The sequence below is a fragment of the Sinocyclocheilus rhinocerous genome, unplaced genomic scaffold, assembly GCF_001515625.1.
Source record: "Sinocyclocheilus rhinocerous isolate Xijiao unplaced genomic scaffold, SAMN03320098_v1.1 scaffold20, whole genome shotgun sequence".
NCBI lineage: Eukaryota > Metazoa > Chordata > Actinopteri > Cypriniformes > Cyprinidae > Sinocyclocheilus > Sinocyclocheilus rhinocerous.
In genome coordinates, this window is record NW_015640468.1 from 301,241 (window position 1) to 320,589 (window position 19,349).

A 19,349-nucleotide genomic window follows, 5' to 3' on the forward strand; every position below is an offset into this window, starting at 1 on the left:
TATATATTCTAAGTGTACTTTATCTGTTTTATAACTGATTATATTGAGAGGTAAATAGTTTATTTTTATATTAAAAATTATATTATATAAACCAGTTGCATGTAATTTTAAGTATATTAACTCAAATTAACAGAAAATAGTCAGCATTATGTACTTAATATTATAATAATTTTTATAAATGTTCACGAAAGCCTCACATTATTACAGAAAAAAATCTAGGTTTTTACACTGAAGGGTCCCTGAAAGGCTAAAAGTATGGGTGAGGGTCCCTGCACTCGCAGAAAAAAGTTACAACAGTACCTTATTTATCCCTAAAGTGTGCATTTTAGTACCTTATTTCGTGCATATGGTACATATTGTGGCTGATGAGAATATGCAATCTTGTGTCAGTATATCTTTGTTATTTTGGTGAGGTTTTGCCTCTGGTTTAATTATTTTTACTCTTTATTTCAGAATTTATGTTTTTCTTCTTTGTTCTTCATTTCAATTACATGAAAGTACTGCATTTGCTTTATCACATCAGAACTGTATGCTACAGTTTTCAGGTAGGAGTTTTGCGTGGACAAGGACAAAGCAAACTAACTGGCCAAAGACCAAAAGCCTTTGTGTAATATGCAAATTATTGTTTAGCTGTGTGAAATACTGCGCGTCTCGTGTGTGTGTGTGTGTGGTATTATGCTGTGGGGTGGCTGTGAGTCTATGAACTGTAAGCAGTCTCCGGAGATGCTGATTGGGTTTTATGACCGAAGGAGGGCTGTAAATCTGACTGTGGCTCTCCGCATTGAGGAAAGGTTACCAGCTACCATCTGCACACACACAACGTGGAGAGAGAAAGACAGAGACAGATGGGTTCCTAAACACACCTGCGCTCATGCACTTGAACAAGCAGTTGACAAACACGTCTGTGACATCAGCAGACTAAGGCCCGGCTGAAATGATTTAAGACAAACACGCCTACACTTCTCAGATGTCAGCAGGTTTGCTTAACAAATTAACACACACACATACACACACCAGCATGAGCATTATGTTGATAGGGGTTTTTGGTCCTGATTCAAATTGAGGGTAATTAAGCCTAGGTTGCCTAGGATACAGGGAGGAAGAGAGAAAAAGAGAGGGAAGTGTGGAGGATGTTCTGATGAATCGCTCTAGGTTGAGTCAATCTCAAATCTGGAGATTTTACAGGAACAGTTCACCCAAAAAAGATCTTCATGGCATTCTAAAATAAAAGCATCATAATATTCTTGTATTTTGAATTTTATATGAAGTTTAACAAATATTAATAAAAATATATTATTTAAAATATATTTCTAAGTATAGTTCATCTGTTTTATAACATTATTTGAATGGATAAGTATTTATTTTGTATTACAAATGTATTATAAGTTGCATGCAATTTTATTCTTAATTATATAAATGCAAATTAAAAGCTAATATTGAGCATTATGTGATTTAATGTTTATAAATATTAAACTTCAAAATGTTACAGAAAATATCCAGGAGAATGTTATGTTTTGTGAACATTTATTTGTGAGTGTTTATTATTATTTTTTTTTAAATCTGGTCTGATATTGGCTGTTTATTAGTACTTATAAAACACATATTAATGCATTATTCTGCATGACCATATTTTAGATCCCTTAATCCACACCATACCTAAAAATTAACAACTAATTTACTAACTATTAATAAGCAGCAAATTTGTTATTTATTGAGGCAAAAGTCATAGTTAATAGTGAGAATTCGTCCCCAAACTAAAGTGTGACCAAATTTGCCAATCATTTTAACTAACTTTTGTCCTGATGGATGATCTTCTGGATATAATTCCTGTGCTTGATGTTGTATTTAACTCAATATTCAATGTAGAGACAGAGGTGTTTGTGTTGCACATAATTGAAGACTATGAGAAAACTGGTTGGTTTTGAGTTTTTTTTTTAGCTATTTTCATCTTCCAAGTTTAAACTCTTCTTTGTGGTAAACACAGCATATGACATTTTCTCACACCTATAGTGTTGCTTCACCATGACAGATACTTCAAACTGAGATCATGAACGATAAGCGTGAAATGTGTACATGGATCACAAGTGAGTGTTTGTTTTCACTTTGTAAGAGTTTCTGTGAGGCATAAGTTTTTTTACTGACCTGACTGAGGGTGGCAGTAGGTAGAGTGGTTGTTGCATTGGCACGGTTGACATCCTGTGCTGCTGAAGTGGAAGAATCCAGGATGGCAGTCATCACACTTGGGCCCGTATACACCTGTCTTACACTTACACAGCCCTGAGCTGCAAGAGAGAAACACAGAAAACACACATGAAAAAACTATATCACTGCTTTAACATTTATGACACTGGCAGCCTGGAAATTGTGCCTGCTTGTGGACAACATCCTCTTTGTGCATCCAGTTCCTGTGGTATCTCATCACACAACATTTCAGCACACACATGGCTTTGCCCTAGACAGCTAACAATCCTGGTCTAAAACGCAGTCACGCATACTTTAAAGCAGTCTAGACCTTTCATTTTTAATTCCACCATTTCTGCATGTGGGTACACATGAGGGACCTGTGGCCCAGACCACATTTGAAAACCATCTGCTGCTTCAGACCGGATTCCAGGAATCCCTCTCTCTCCCTCTATCTCTCTCTCTCTCTCTCTCACACACACACACACAGGTTTGTTTTTGTGAAAAGTGGGGACATGGGGTAATGTCCTGAAAAGTCACCTTCTCCTTGTAATACCTATGTCATACCCTTGTCATTATACAAATTGATGTCCTCATTTGTCACAAAAATGCACACACACACACACAGGTTTGTTTTTGTGAAAAGTGGGGACATGGGGTAATGTCCTGAAAAGTCACCTTCTCCTTGTAATACCTATGTCATACCCTTGTCATTATACAAATTGATGTCCTCATTTGTCACAAAAATGCACACACACACACACACACACACACACAATAATTGTGTTTAATCTCAATGTGCCTGTAAAGTTGTCAACCCAAAATGACAGCAGTCTGACTACTGAAACTACAGAGGCTTTTGGAAGTGTTACATATGTAGGAAATCACAGAACCAACCAACAGATGAAATCAGACACCCAGAAGAAAAAGAAAAAAAAACAGAGAACGATCACCTTACAGTTCATCTATTGATGTAGAACCAAAATCACAAAACCATACAGTATTTTTACATTTTCTGAAGTGTCACATGGCAATTACAGCTCATGTAATTGGCCAGAGCATCCATTACCAAAGATGGCAAATTGTACTTCCGGCAGCTAGAAATATATTTTGGTAAATGAAGGTTGAAACGGAATATATTTTCTATTTCAAAAATACAGAGTTCTGGCATGAAACTCTAGATGGCGCAATCCGATAGGTCTAACTCAATCTGAGTCCCTCCGAGAGTTGTCATGGCAGAACTATATTTAATTGAACTTTACTGTTTGCAACATATATTTAGCATATATATCGAATATATTTTGGCCACAATTTTTTTTTTTTTTTTGCCAAATGGGTGAGTGTAACCTGTCTTTAGAACTTCTAGACATAACAATCAAACAGCTTGAATAAATGCCAAAAAATAACAGTCCCAGAAGTTACTGAAAATACAACAAAGCACTCATATATATTTTTGATGAAGAGTACAATCGCAAACGGCTGTGGATTTGTTTGTGCATACTTACAGCTATCACAGGATATGTGTGTATTTGTGCAAGGTACGGTAAACTTACAAAACCAGTTCTGATTCTCCTGCGCCCACAGAGAAACCATTACTGAGATAAAATCCCAAACACTATATGTTTAAGCAATAGCAAAAGGGATGCTTGCCTTAGCAAGTCCACTAATGAACCCTTGTGCTTATCACTCTTTCATTTAGTAATTTTGCTGATGATGATGATAAAGTATGCTTTAGCCCTCACTCTCTTAAAACAGTCATTAGTCGACTCCCCAAACACATGAACACGCCTCCATAACCCCAAATCACACACACTCTCTCACACCCCAGGGCTGTTGCGTCAGGTCTGGGGTGAAGGTTGAGGTGAGGTGGGGTTTCCAGAGGTTGTGTGATTGGTTCTTGTGTGTGAGGGGAGCAAGTGATAGATGAGAGAGGGGCGGATGATGACACCTGTGGGACAAGCTTAAAGCGCTCAGCCATGCTGACAGGATCTCAATGCTGAGGACCCCAGAAAAACAACAACAGCAGCGATAAAAGAGCCAACGGATGAAGCACAAAAGAAGGAGGAGATTTGAGAGGATGTAAGGAGATTTTGAATGAGAGAGAGGGTGAAATAAACAAAGCATCACGGCTGATGTTTTTTTTCTGCCTTAAGAAATATAAATGAAATATAAACAGACTTCAGTTATTCAATAATTAAAGACTTTTTTTTTTAAATACAGTAATGAGATATAAACGGAAAATGTGTGTAAATTGTCAAAATGATGCCAATAAATCGTCCTTAAAATAGGGACAGGATCAACATCATCAGTGTCATCACCTTCCACCCACATTTACAGGCGAATTGTTGATTTAACATATGGAAATTGTGACACTTCTGTTTCGCACAGATGCTTCCTGCAATGCATCAAAGAATCACACCTGCCCTGCACCTTCATACACTCAGACAGTGTGCAATCTGAATGAATAAATATAGACACACTTCTTAAATTATACATTATTGGCCTAGAGGAAGCAGGGGAGTGAAGAAAAACAGAAAGAGAGACAGAGGGAAAAAGAGACAAAGAGTGCTACACCCTATTTTGACTAGATCTTTAGTCAGAGAAGACGCATATTTAATATGATGCGAGTGAAAATGAGCTAGTGAGAGACTAGACTTGTGCCGGTATTCGGTAATGCGATATATCACGGTAATGAATATGCACGATATTGTTATCGTGGGCACTACTAAATACCGTGAATAATTATATATTACAAATTATTCCGAATTTTGAATGCATTTTAAGAATACTTTTCCCATCAACTGGTCAAAATGCACAACACCGCATATCCCTATGAGAGACACATACTGTCTGGTCAATATGTTGTACTGCATCTTTCAGTTTATGTAAAAATAATGTCACAATGTAAAAAAAGTTGGTTTCAAATATGTATATAATGTGTGAATATGTATATGTGTGTATACACACGCACACACACAATATAAATAATACAATAAAATAAATAAATATAAGGCACATTATACATATATTTTACAACACACACACACAGCCACATACACATGCATCAATATGAATATAATATCTATATAATTATATTATAATTGTTATATTATTTTCATGACAATTAAGCCTCTGATTCACAGTATCCTACTGTACATTATAAAAATTCTATCATTATCGTAATATTTTTGAAAAAATCATAACATTTTGCTTAAATATATTGAATGAATGAATACATGAATAAATAAGTTTTTATTTTATTTATGCAATATATCATATCTTATATATATATCATATCATATCTTATATGTCTTAATTTTGGCGTGAAATATGACCTGGACATTTCTTCTTGAGATTCACCATTCCCTTGTTTTCACTTGAGGTGAATATCTACTGATAATATCTACGACTAAAATCTATATCAAGTTGGTTGCTGTAGTTCCCATTCACTGGAAACGGAGTAACACATCGTAATATGTGCTGCCAAAACCATAGATATATGTTTTTTTTTAAAAACTCCACTGTTACCTAACACACATCCTTTTAACATTATGGGGTGTTAGTAGATACATTTGCACTTGCTGAGGCAGAGCGTGTGGGTGGGTACGAGGATATGTGGATGTGCACGGGCCAATAGACAGGTTGCCATGGCGATGGCTCAGCTCCCAGAGCATTCTGGGGAATGAAAGTGAGGTGTGACATATATGACCTATCAATCACATTCTCCAGAGAAAGAGAGAAGGAGATCAAGAAAGAGAAAAAGGCCGCCTGTTAACAAGGGCTCTTGTGGCGGATGCAAAATACAAACATCTGCCTTTCCTAAAAACACTATGGATTCAAAAGATTAGTCAGTGAGAGCATATAAAGATGCCTGTTTCCCAAACACACACACACACACACACAAACATAGTGATTATCAAGGTCAGATAATGATCAATCACACCCTGTCTCACGGACTTCCCTTGCATTGACATTCATTAGCAGACAGAGCCGTCGTCTGTGTGTCTGTGGGCCAGAGACAGCTCTCTAAAGCCAGCTGTTGAACAGAACCATTCATTAGGGCGGCAAATTTAGCATTTGTGTAAACATGAAATGGCAGCGTTTTGTAGCTTTTAGAATCATGATGCTTATCTAAATGCATCCGCCCCATTCCAGAGCAATAAATTTAGCCTTATTAAAAAAAGGCAAGCATATGGATAGAAACACACCACTGTGTATAAGGAAAAGTTGGTCAATACGGCTTAAAACACATTTTTAAAACGAATTCTTTAAAGCAGGCTACTAAAATCCAGGCTGGCAAAGAATGTAGGTTATTTGTTGTCATAACATCAGTGAAAATACCCGTAATACCAGAAATAAACCCGTCCAGCCATTAGCGCCATCTCAGCTGTGTGAGCATGGCATGACGGTATTGACAGGTCATTTGTAATACGATACGCTGTAACACAAGACTCCTGGAACATTTCACAATAAGCATTTTCAAGTTTTAGTCTGTGATTAAATTAATTTAAATTAAATTAAAATATTAGCTGCAATAATAATAAAAAAACTAAAATATTACTGCATGTGAAATAAATTGACCAAAGGCGCATGATAAAATGATTCAAGTGCAAGGAATTATGGGTATTCCCACAGCCTCAATTTTCTATTTTCAACTTTCTATGAAATGTTTCTTGAGCAGCAAATCAGCATATTAGAATGATATTCTGAACGATAATGTGACACTGAAGACTGGAGTAATGATGCTGAAAATTCAGCTTTGCATCACAGGAATAAATTACATTTTACAATATATTAAAATAGAAAATAGTTATTTTAAATTGTAATAATATTTCACAATACTACTGTTTTGATGGTATTTTGATCAAATAAATGCAGCCTTGGTGAGCATACTATAAGAGACTATCAAAAAAAAAAAAATTGTGACCCCAAACTCTTAAATGGTATAGTGTATACCTTTTTTATATATAAATATAATTTTAATGCCAAATACGGAACTTATTTTAGTTATAAAACATAGCATTTAAAATAATGTTTAATTAGGATCACATTGTGAATTAATGAAAAATGAAACTGAATTTAATAATTGGAGATTATGAGGTATTAAAAAAACTGAATTCATTAAAATTATTTAATTACTCAAGCGTCACTGTGCTTGTTTCATACGTAACCCTTATAATTCACATACTAAAATGGCGTTTGATCAAATAAAAGCAAAACTCGACCAGCATCAGGCAGCACAGCCAGTTCTTAGCACTCCAACACTGCTAGCTTGACACTTAATATATCATAATAACATCACCAGGGGCTTCCTTAATCACTTGGATTGGTTGTGTATGTGTGTAAGTGTTTTCAGAGAGACAAACTACGTTGAGCAGGCAGCAGTAGCAGAAAGCTCATTAATGTTTCAGAGACCCTGGGGCAGATCAGCTGCATATTAACTAGGTCAGTGTTACACAACGACTGGACCCCCTTCCCTCACGCTCTCTCTGCTGCCATGGAGATGCCAGCATCATTCTCCTGCCTGCATCCTTCACAACCGTGACAACTGTGGAACCCGGGCTGATGCTTTCAAAGTGAAAGACTTAGATGTTTTCCTAAAGGGGGAAGAATGCATGAAAGATCTAGTTTCTAAGCAACTGATGCTGTGCAGATACTAAAACCTGTACTTGCATCATACTTTACTGACTTAGATCACAGAACACTATATATTTTTTGATATGTCGTACAATGTAATGTATGCTAATTGGTGACTGATTTGGGGTTGTTATAGAAGAGTATATTCCAGTCCTTTAATCTGATTGGCTGAGCAGCGCTGCATGAGTGAGACTTTTTACAATGCTGAGACTTTTACTGTTTGTGTATTTGTCCATTACAGACTTATGTTTCACTTACGTCCGCTTTGACATAATGTCAAATTAAAAGTTTTACTTTAAAGTACACATCAAATCACAATGTTTTAGCAATCTTTTGTTGTGACGTATTTTGATGTGTTGACTAACATACTAAAGCATATGAAACATACTTGATTATTATAACTGTATTCAATATTACACTTAAAGTTAATATTTTAAATGTAGTAAATTTCGACTTCATCATTACAAATGTGTAATTGCATTTTAATAAATCAGATTTGAATACATGACACAAGTTTCAATAGTATATTGACATTAATGTATATTTTAGTTTACCATAAAAGTTTGTCAGTACATTTTAACCATACTTCAATAAAAGTCATGAAAGTATGAAATTATATATTAAGTTGTACTTGGTTTAGGGAGAGAAAGAATTTTTCACAATTAATTACAAAGAAACTGCAACAAAATAAAATGAATTAAATATGACATTTTTAATTAGAATGACTAAAATACTATTTTCTTGTAAAAATCGTATAACTTCAAAAAATATTACAGTGTACTTAAGTGGGGTAAAAAAACACTCAAACGTTCAGCTAGCTGCATTTAACATAAATCTAAACTGTAATAGATTTTATAGCTACATAATCCATATAATGCATGCAACTAAATGTCCAAAAAAACATTTAATTTAGTTCTCACTATCGTATATTCTTTCCACAATAGTTATCAATTTAGTTCTTTTTTATTTTTACGTTTAAAAGTATTCTATAGTATGCTACAAGTGACTGGAAAAGGATTATGTCATTATTCATTTACAAATGTTAAAATTTAGAAACGGAATATAATCCCAAGCTTCAAATGTGTAGATGCACCTTAACTTGGGCACTATGAGAAGCTAATCTCTATTGAGGAACAAAAAAGCAAGTTGCAAGTTCAGTTTTGATATGGCCATTAGTATATGCTAATATAAGATTTCATAATAGGCACTGGGCTCATACTGGCTGTTATAATTTCCCTGAGGAGCTCTTGAGGTATGAACACAGTAAGATACCAGCCTTAGCAGACCAGTGATTTCACAGACAAAACTCTAGCTTTCCAAGTAGAGTATAATTAGAATTTTTATTAGAAGCTGCATTTCAAAGATCACACAACTTCAAAGCTTTATTGCTGATTTAAAATATGGTGGTCCACCTGAACAATGACTGACTTGTTACAGCTAGGCATCAACTATTTCTCCAGCATGACAATATATGAGAGTGAATGCTTGGGTGCTTTTTGAAAAGGTATATAACGGATCATAAAATGTGACCTTCATAATGCGAGGCTGCAGTTCAGAGCTGATTTTACTTCACATTCTCAACTGTAGCCAACAAAACTGTATACATTTGTAGTTAAAGATATGTGGAAATTCAGGCTTAATCCTGATTTTGGTCATGGTCCCAAAACAAAGCTGGGATCACAACAATCTGCTCCCTGCAGGGAATGTCATTTAATTAGGCTCAAATTGGCAATCCTCAGTATGTCTCACTGTAAACCTACTAAACAATTAAAGCATTAGGAAAAATATGCCAACAGGAAACTGATACTGAGCTAATCTGCCTGTTTACTTATATACTTTAGGGAGAAAATGTCCTAAATCTGACAAAAAATCTTCCTCTGGGGACGTCAGGGAACATTCTCTATGGTAAAGATGATTGATAAATACGGTAAATGTTTTCTGAAACTGAAAAAAAGTTTTGAAGGATAGAGTTGAAGTTAATAATTAGAATGATAAATTATTCAAATAATTATAATTAACATGATATATGAAAATAATAGTAGTGTAAACAGTGTTTGTGTCCATGTATCTGTTTTAAATGGACAACTGACATAAATTATTAAAGAAATCTACTATAGGGAAAACTGATTCATAATTTATGGCTTAAAAATGAATTATTTCAGAGCTGCTGGAAAAAATGGAAGTTGTATGAAAATTGTTAAGAATATCAAAAAATAGAATATCAAGAATATCATTTTATGAATATTTGTAATTGGCTGAGAAGATACCCTGTGCAGTACCTTATTGTTATATTTCAATTATATACACTACCATTTAAAAGTTTGAGGTTAGTAAGGTTTTATTTATTTATTTTTAAAAGAAATGAATACTTTCGTTCAGCAAGTATGCATTAAATTGATCAAAAGTGACTGTAAATACATTTATAATGTTTCTAAGCAACTGACGCTATAATGTAAAAGATTTCTGCTGATCTTTTGATTGTTGTATTCATCAAACAATCCTGAAAAAATTTATCATGGTTTACAAAAAAAATAATAATAATAAATAAATAATAATAATAATAATAAATAATAATAATTTTTTATAAAAAATTTTTTACATTGATAATAATAAGGAATGATTCTTGACATATTAGAATGATTTCCACAGGATACTGAAGACTGGAATAATGCTGCTAATAATTCAGCTTTGCCATTACAGGAATAAATACAATTTTAAAATATATTCAAATATAAAACAGATATTTTAATTTAAAATGAAAATTTCACAATATTATTGTCTTTTACTGTATTTTTCATCAAATAAATGCAGCCTTACCAACTCCAAACGTCTGAACTCTATAGTGTTTTTTTTTTTTTTACTTTTGTAAATTTGCAACAACAAAAAAAAAAAACTTCCATAGCTGTCTCACGGTCACACTCGTCAGGGTCTGACACTCCTTCACCACTGCAGTTACACACCAGCTCTTCATAGGAAACACACACAAAGGATTGCTTATATATGAATTTTTGACAAGCAAAGAGGGGCAATGCTAGATCATCAAATATTGATTTAAAGCACCAACAAAGTCATCCTGTATATCTGCTCTCCCTAATATCTTAATGGTTTCCCAGCTATTTATTTATTTTTGTCTTAATTTAAACCTAACTTAATGTCAAAAATATTATTTATCATCATCACTGAATCAACCTAAATATATTAGGTTACAACAATAAAACTAAATGTAAGAGTTGGATCAGGTTGAAGTAGCTCTGTATGGCAACAACTGCTACAATTTTTTTCACAATGTAGGTTTAACAAAGCAAAATCTTTCCAACAGAGCCCCTTTGGGGTGTACACATACCCCATACTAATGGAGAAACCCATGATAAACTGTTACCCGTACAGCGTTGAAACATAAAGTCCTGTTAATGCAGCATTGCTGCTCTGTAGTAAATCTCTCCTTCAAGTTCAAGTCCGCTACGCTTCACACTACTCCATCTTGCTGATCTCTGCCAGCTATAATAAATGACTCCCTGCAGCCTGATTCTTTGATAGCTCATTAAGTTGATATTAGACTGAGAGAGTGCAGATCTTTAGTATGCAGGAGAGGATGTAGGTCCTTGGAGAAAAAACACAAACTCTAAAGACAAATCAGGCAAATTCCGGCTGCTGGGAACAACTGAAGCTTGTGTAATTCTATATCAACTGAAGTTAAATCAAAGATGATTTTCCAGCAGTGTTGCTGCAATATTTAAAAATCGATCTGAATTATTTGGCTCAGAATTATTGAGTTGACCAGCAACATCTGGATGTGGAGACCAGCTGCAATTAGATCTGGAATGGAATATAGTTGGTTGTATATGTTTTTTTTTTTATTTAGGTACAACTGGCAGAGACAGTAGAGAGCCAGAATTGAACCTGTCTTTCCCAGATGAACGGCATGTGCTAACTGCTAGGCCAGAGCTCCTCTATGTTTGCTTACGATCAAATGTGTTTGATCTCAAAAAGCAAAGAGGGCTATATTTACAAAAATGTAAATCTGAAAGAGCGCATTATTCAAGCAACCTCTTATCCCTTAGAGAGGACGGCTTATTCCCTTTGGTGGGTCATTTAGATCAGGGGACAGAAATCAAAGCCAGGCGAGGTGTTAAAGGAATAGTTAATCCAAAAATTAAAATTCTGTCATCGTTTATTCACCATCATGTTGTTCCAAACCCTGACTTCTTCCATGGAACACAAAAGGAGAATTGTTGTTGTCATTTTTTACATGCAATTAGTTCCCATGCGTGTACAAAGGCTTCAAGCTTCAAAAAGGACGCAAAAACACCATAAAAACATCACAATAGGAATCCATACAACACTATATTTTATAATCTCCTAAAGATATTTGACAGCTTAAAGTGAAGAACAGACTGAAATTTAAGCTGTTGTTTGATGATAATCCATTGAGCTGGAACCGGATCACCGAGTGAACTCAAGTGAACTTGAGAATCGGATCAGTCTAATTGATGAGCAAATCATTCAGACTGATTCTGGGAGCTGTATCCACTAATTCATTCACAAGATCCAACTCACAAGAGTAATTTGTTCAAAAAACACATATTGCTTCTGATGGGTTTGGAATGAGATGAGGATGAGTAAATGATGACATAATTTTATTTTTTGGGATCATAAAATGCTTTAATTTTTGTAAAACTATAAAACATGGCAATTCCCTTAGTAGCATCACAGCTAAAAAGCCTTCCATGCAATATATACTAGTGTTCAGAAGTTTGGGGTCAGTGTGTTTGTTTTGTATATTTTTCAGTATGTTTTTTTTTTTTTAAATAAAGAAATTAATTATTTTATTTAGAAAGGATGCATTAAATTGTGCAACAGTGAAAGTGACAGTAAAGATATGAATAATGTTACAATTGTATAAATTTTTTTATTTTTTTCAAATAAATGCTGTTCTTTTGAACTTTCTATGCATCAAAGAATCCTGAAAACAAAAACGTATCATGGCTCCACAAAAATATTAAGAAGCACAACTGTTTTCAATATTGATAATTAGGGCTGGGTAAAAAATATCGATATTTCGATATTAATCGATTCTCATTTTTACGGAAAGATATCGATTCTTAAATCCCAAGAATCGAATAGTCTAGCTAGCCTGTTTTCAGTTAATGGACGGAACCTTGAAGGGTATACTTCCCATCCAATATATCGCAATAAGCATTGTGCTTTGGTACTTTTAATATGAAACAAAGTCTCAGATTTCAAATTCTGTCCATTGTATTGCAGTATTTAAACAATAAATGCCGTTTTGGCGCTGTTTAATGTGAAGTGACAGATCGCTGTAGCGCCTCAGTACAACAGATGTGGCAGCGCGTGAACTAATCATCTCCTCCACATTAATACCAGATTCAGCACAAAATAAACATGACTACACATCCGAAGGTAAGTTAAAAGAAAGAGTACAACTTTACAATCCATATCCTGTCTCATGTAATTGCTCAATCAGTGTTTCAGCTGCGCAAAGACGTCAATATAACAGCTTGTAAACAATCTGATATATATCCAAAATAATCGATATTGAATCGAATCGAATCGGTAATCGAATCGAATCGCAAGCTTGTGAATGAGAATCGAATCGAATCGTGAAATTTATTTCAAAACCCAGCCCTATTGATAATAATAAATGTTTCTTGAGAACCAAATCAGCATATTGGAATGATTTCTGAAGAATCATGTGGCACTGAAGACTGGAGTAATGATGCTGAAAATTCAGCTTTACCATCAAGAATAAACTGTATTTTAAAATATATTAAAATAGAAAACACTTCATTTAAATTGTAAAAATATTTGTATAATATTACTGTAATTTTGATCAAATAAATGAAGCATTGGAGACTTCTTTAAAACAAAAACCCACCAAATGAAGCTATTTGACTGGTAGTGTATATATAACAACACAATAATCAATGCACTCAGTTACCTCTATTAACGAACACAGTCAATGTAATGTTTCCAATAACATTAAAGAGGTCATATGATGCGATTTAAATTTTTCCTTTCTCTTTGGAGTGTTACAAGCTCTTGGTGCATAAAGAAGATCTGTAAAGTTGCAAAGACTAAAGTCTCAAATCCAAAGAGATATTCTTTATAAAAGTTAAGAGTCAACCACGGCAGTATCTGTAGACTTGGCCTACTTTTCCATAATAATGTTAAATCCCCAAGATACAGTTATCACTAGTGCATTTACAAAGGGGTCATTGACCCCAGTGATTTTATGCTGCATAGGTTTAGATGTTTACACACATTTAGAAATTATCTTGAAAAAACATCAACGCATTTCCAAATCAGAAACAGGCAACATGTACTACAGATGTTTAACCCTTCCCTACCCTGCCATTGTGATTAGACATTCCACAGCCATTGTTCCTGATGGTGAGGTTATATTCGGGAGACAATGTTCACAAAAGCATGGACTGTGTCTAAGACCGCCTTTATTAGGACACTATGAAGTGCTATGGGAGCCCTTTAGATAACAGCTTAAGGGCCAGAGAAAGCGGGCTAAGGATCCAGAATGGAGACTAATTAGAAATATACTTCCATTTAGAGTGATATGCTTCACTATTATACAGGCATCTTGCAAAAAAGTGTCTAAAATGTCCAGATGGCATTTTTATTGTGAAGAGACCAGGGTTGGGCAAATTCAGAATTTAAGAATTTTTGTTCATTTAATTTTTGTTTTACGTTTTACTGATTTTATTATTTGATTTTGCTGTTTGAATTTTTTTTATAATTATTTTTAGCTTTAATTTATTATGTAATTTCTGATGATCTAATGGAAATACTCCATATGTTTTGTATATGAAAACATATAGTAGGGTAGTTCATATACAGAAAAATGAAATTATTATTGAAAACTACAATAAGTTTAATTTATCTTTAATTTTTGTTTAATTATACATTTCTTTTCATTTTATTCCATATTTATTTGACTTTCTTAAAATTACAATTCAGTTTGCTACATCAATTCAAATTCAAGAACTGAATTGGAATTTAAAAGGCATTGCTAAAAAAGGCGATTCAATTCTGCATGGTGTACAACCCTAGAATCGACATCTGTTTGCATGTTTCTTTTACTAATTCAGATGCATTTCGCAGTTGTCAGAGCTTTCCAGTTATGTATAAAACTTTAGCTAGAGGGGCATCTGACTACACATCTGAAATATTCTAATAGAAAAAGATAAATCCTTTATGATGTGTATGATTTTAGAGGTGAGCGACTTTGACCTAGATCATAACAGCTGTGCATTAGATGGCCCAGTGAACTCTCTTTGCCCCCTGCACTTGTGTCTGTATGCTGGAGTAGGATAAGTGCCGTTTCCACTGCAACTAATGGACAGAAGAATATGTTTGTCTGAAAGATGTGTCTACAGACTCACTCTTTCACACTGAGACTCCTTTGTCAAGCATTATTTCTTTTGTTGCCTAACATTCAGTGTCCGTCTTGTCTTTTAGCTTCATATCCAACATTGAACAACCCCTAATATACAATGGCACCCTACTTAAAAATAAACAGATAATTTAGTTCCTGTGTTTATTTACTGATGGTTCAATAAAACATCACGCCTGAGGTCAATGAAGCTCATCACATTTACCTCACATCAAAGCTTCATCCTCTCAGCTGTTTCAGTTGTAATCGCACTGTCATATTTAATATTTTCATATTATTGGTGTCATAAAGCGATGAGTCTGGTCGGCAGCCTCATTTACATGTATGTATAATCTGTCAGACTGGGATGTGTAAGCTTCTTATCCGCGCCCTCCACAGCCGCCCTCAGGAGCAGAAGGTGTTTACGTACACACTCCGCAGCTCCGTGTCTTAGAAGGTGTGTCTGTCTTCCATATGAACAACTGGTGCACCCAAACGACCATTTCATGCAAGATTTATGTAGACTTCACTCTCATTAACAGTGTGACCTGGTTCTTTAACACATACACACAGTGACTAATCTGTGGACTTTATTTCCTACCAGCAATTACCAGCAGCACACTAATGAAACCATTAACAGCAATGTAAATAACCTCAGCTGAATATATACTGGAAAAATACTAGCTGATGGTGTCCTTTAACTGATACAGCCCACAGGTCCTGAATCCCTTCATAATGAAGGGGTAAAGTCAGGACAGATAAACAACTGAGTGACTAGTTAGGACAAATACCCTGCAGCTCAATCAATGAAGGGCCTGTATGAGCATATTACAATATGATTTGCCATATTATATCAATGGATAGGCACTTACCCAGCATTTGACATAAGATAGACTGTTGCATAATAATTTTATGTAAATAAAAAAAAGTCAAGTTGTAAATTAAATCATTGCATGGATGGATGGAAGGATAGATTTAGACTCTATGGCAGATATAGGCAGATGATAGATAGTGGACAGACAATTAGATACATAAAATATGATAGATAGATAGATAGATAGATAGATAGATAGTGTCATTCACACAAATACTAAACATCATGGTAACACACATGATACTGAAATAATCCAATACACGTTATTTTAACAACATTAGATGTAAGATAAAACCCTAACGTACGCAACTAATAAGAACAAAAATAAGAAGAAACATAGTTATTTCAGTGAAAAGAAAAGATCAAATGTCATGCAGGGAATTCTGGGAATGTCAGTTTACGTTTTTTCACTGTAAATTATACAATTACTTTCTTTTTCACTTCCAAAAACTGCAGCTTTAACAGTATTTTACTGTAAAATTACATTAAATGTAATTATGCAGTTATTCACTGTATATAGTAAACTTAGTCTTTTACTGTTAAAATCACAATCATTTTTTACAGTTAGACTGACTGACTGACTGACTGATTGACTGATTGATTGATTGATAGATAGATAGATAGATAGATAGATAGATGAAACCGCATAATGCCCCTAGAGCCTTTCGCTCAGAAAATTATAAACTTCTGGTAGTGCCTACAGGACAAACCATCATCAGAAAGGCGATCAAGCTTTTGCAGTAATGGGGCCGAGACTGTGGAATAAGTTGCTTCTACACTGTAAAAAATGACTGTGAATTTAACGGTAAAAGACTGTAAAAATGCTACAGTAAAAACCTGTTAAATGGTTAACGGTAAATTCCTCTACTATATACGGTGAAAAACTGTATTGGACATTACATGTATTGGACATAAATTTTACGGTAGTATACCGTTTTTGGAAGTGAAAAATTTGGATGCTCTTCGGCGATTGAACGAGATTTCCTTATTACTAAAGGCAGCGCATCGTAGGAATGAACCGCCTCGGATAACCCCATGCACACAAACACGATGAATGGGAAAACCGGGGATGTAAACATCATTAAGGCAAGCTACCACATAATAATAATCTCAACGCTCCATGAAAACCTCCACGAGACGGACTTCGCAAGGCCCCCGTCCTCCAATTTCCATCGGGTTATTCCAAACCAGGTGGTTTCCAAGCCGCCCCGATGTAGCCTACTCCACCATATCCGAGAGAGACCCCCTTTTTATCAATGGCTCTGAACCGACTGCAAGGTGTTTGATCCGCACCGACCTGTAGTAGTAGCGAAGCGCTTTAGAGTGGCATACTCACTGGCCAATCAGAAAGCAGGACGAGACAACCGCTGTAGTGACATGTGTGTTTTTTCTCTGCGCTTGACAGACGGTGAGGTGTCTGATTGGTTAAAATCAGGCGCATCGAAACCTCGCTGGCTGGTTCATGCAGTCAGGCGATCATTAAAATATTTTCATTTTATAGCCTATTGTTGATTCAACCGTGGATAAAAATAAGAAAACACGTTTCCAAATATTTAAGGACTTTCTAAACAACACTATCATGCTACTTCACTCTGCGTCTCTGTGAGCAATTATTCATGTAGCCTATTATTGCCATTATAGGCGAACTAAAGGTTGTCTAATCGGATTTTTTATATATATATACGCTACACTGAACAACGACTAGTTTAATTATTTTATTTTATTATTAGTATTATTTTATACAAATGATTTGATTCTATATTATGGCATTTCTTTTATTAAATTGTGTTTGTTTGTTTGCTTGCTTTTTAATGTGTATTTGTTTATTTATTTATTTATTTATTCATTCATTTGTTGAGGTGGTATTTGCAGCTCTCTTGATATTATGCGGCATCAATTGCTGAGCACTGTCAGTCTAGGTTATTATCATCAGCAGCACCATCTTCTGGTTGCGCAAAAGAGTGAGGAACATTTTTGCAGATGTCCTGTGCTGTGATTGTGATGCTTTTCTGAGCCATCAATATTAGCAAGATGGAGCAGTCCAATTGTTCTAATGGATTGTAAAATAGCTTTCAATAACAGATACCTCTTCAAATTACAGTAGGCCTAATAATTGCCAATTTAATAATTGACTATGCTTATTTTTTTGTTCTTTTGCATATGCTCTAGCCTTCTGAATTCAGCATTTGTGTATATATGTAATGAAAATGTTATAAATAAACTAAAATATATAAATAAATAAACTAGTGTGATGGATTTGCTGCTACATGCAGTATCTAAAATCTGACAGAATGATAGCAATGCTTTTATATCCTAGACCTAGTTGCACTAAAAATATACACACTTTTTTTAAAATGATTTTCAAGATTTTATAGTCCTACAACAGCCCTTTTTCATGGTTCACCCTTTCCTACTGTTTTGAGACCTCGTCAAGGTGAAGGCCAACATCCATATGGACATCTCATGGATGTGTGGATGAACACCTGGGGCTCGGGCAGTGAGCTGGGACAATGTACAGGTGGAGACGCATAATAATGATAACCAGAAATTGCTTTTGATATGGGTCTTCTAAATGTTGTAAATAATAAAATGGAAACGACAAAACAAAAGGAGATGTATTTACAGTACAGAAATATGCAAATATCTTAACATTGTTACAGAATGTGTTGTTAGGCTCATCTATTTACATCCTTTTCTCCCTTTAAATTTTAGACCAGTAACAAAACACAGACACTATTGAAATTCAATACATGTATATAAAGCACTTACTACGGTACACACTGATAGGTCTTCAAAATAGAGATTCTCCAAACAAGTTATGAATGTGTAGGAGTGTACTTTTGTCCTTGATCGAAATAACTTTTAATTGTTTTTAAATTATTTAGAGCTCAAAGATACTTTCAGTTTTTTTTTTGGTTTTTTTTGTCAGGTTGTGGTTATTATAATAAACAAATTAAAACAGTCCCAAATGGCACTGTAAATTATGCACATTGTTAACAGAAACTGCCGAAGGTCATTGCAGTTTCTCAGAATACTGATGTGTAACAGGCCTTGGCCAACAAGTGACAATATATGATGGCAAAAACAGTGCACTGTCGGTGGTGATTACACAACCCATAACAGAATCATTTAAAGGGGTCATATGACGTTGCTAAAAAGAACATTATTTTGTGTATTTGGTGTAATGCAATGTGTTTATGCGGTTTAAGGTTAAAAAACACATTATTTTCCACATACTGTACATACTGTACA

General features: G+C 34.6%; 1 protein-coding gene across 1 annotated transcript in view; it reads right to left on the reverse strand.

The window, feature by feature from the left end:
* The window catches only part of LOC107753137 (multiple epidermal growth factor-like domains protein 9), a 15,416-nt gene extending 8,853 nt beyond the window's left edge, over positions 1-6,563 (reverse strand). The window contains exons 1-2 of the mRNA XM_016569262.1: positions 6,523-6,563; positions 2,143-2,282 (exon numbers count right to left, since the gene is read on the reverse strand). Of these exons, the coding sequence (XP_016424748.1) occupies positions 2,143-2,282; positions 6,523-6,563 (181 nt within the window). The remainder of the gene's footprint in view (positions 1-2,142; positions 2,283-6,522) is intronic.
* Positions 6,564-19,349: the final 12,786 nt, after the last annotated feature.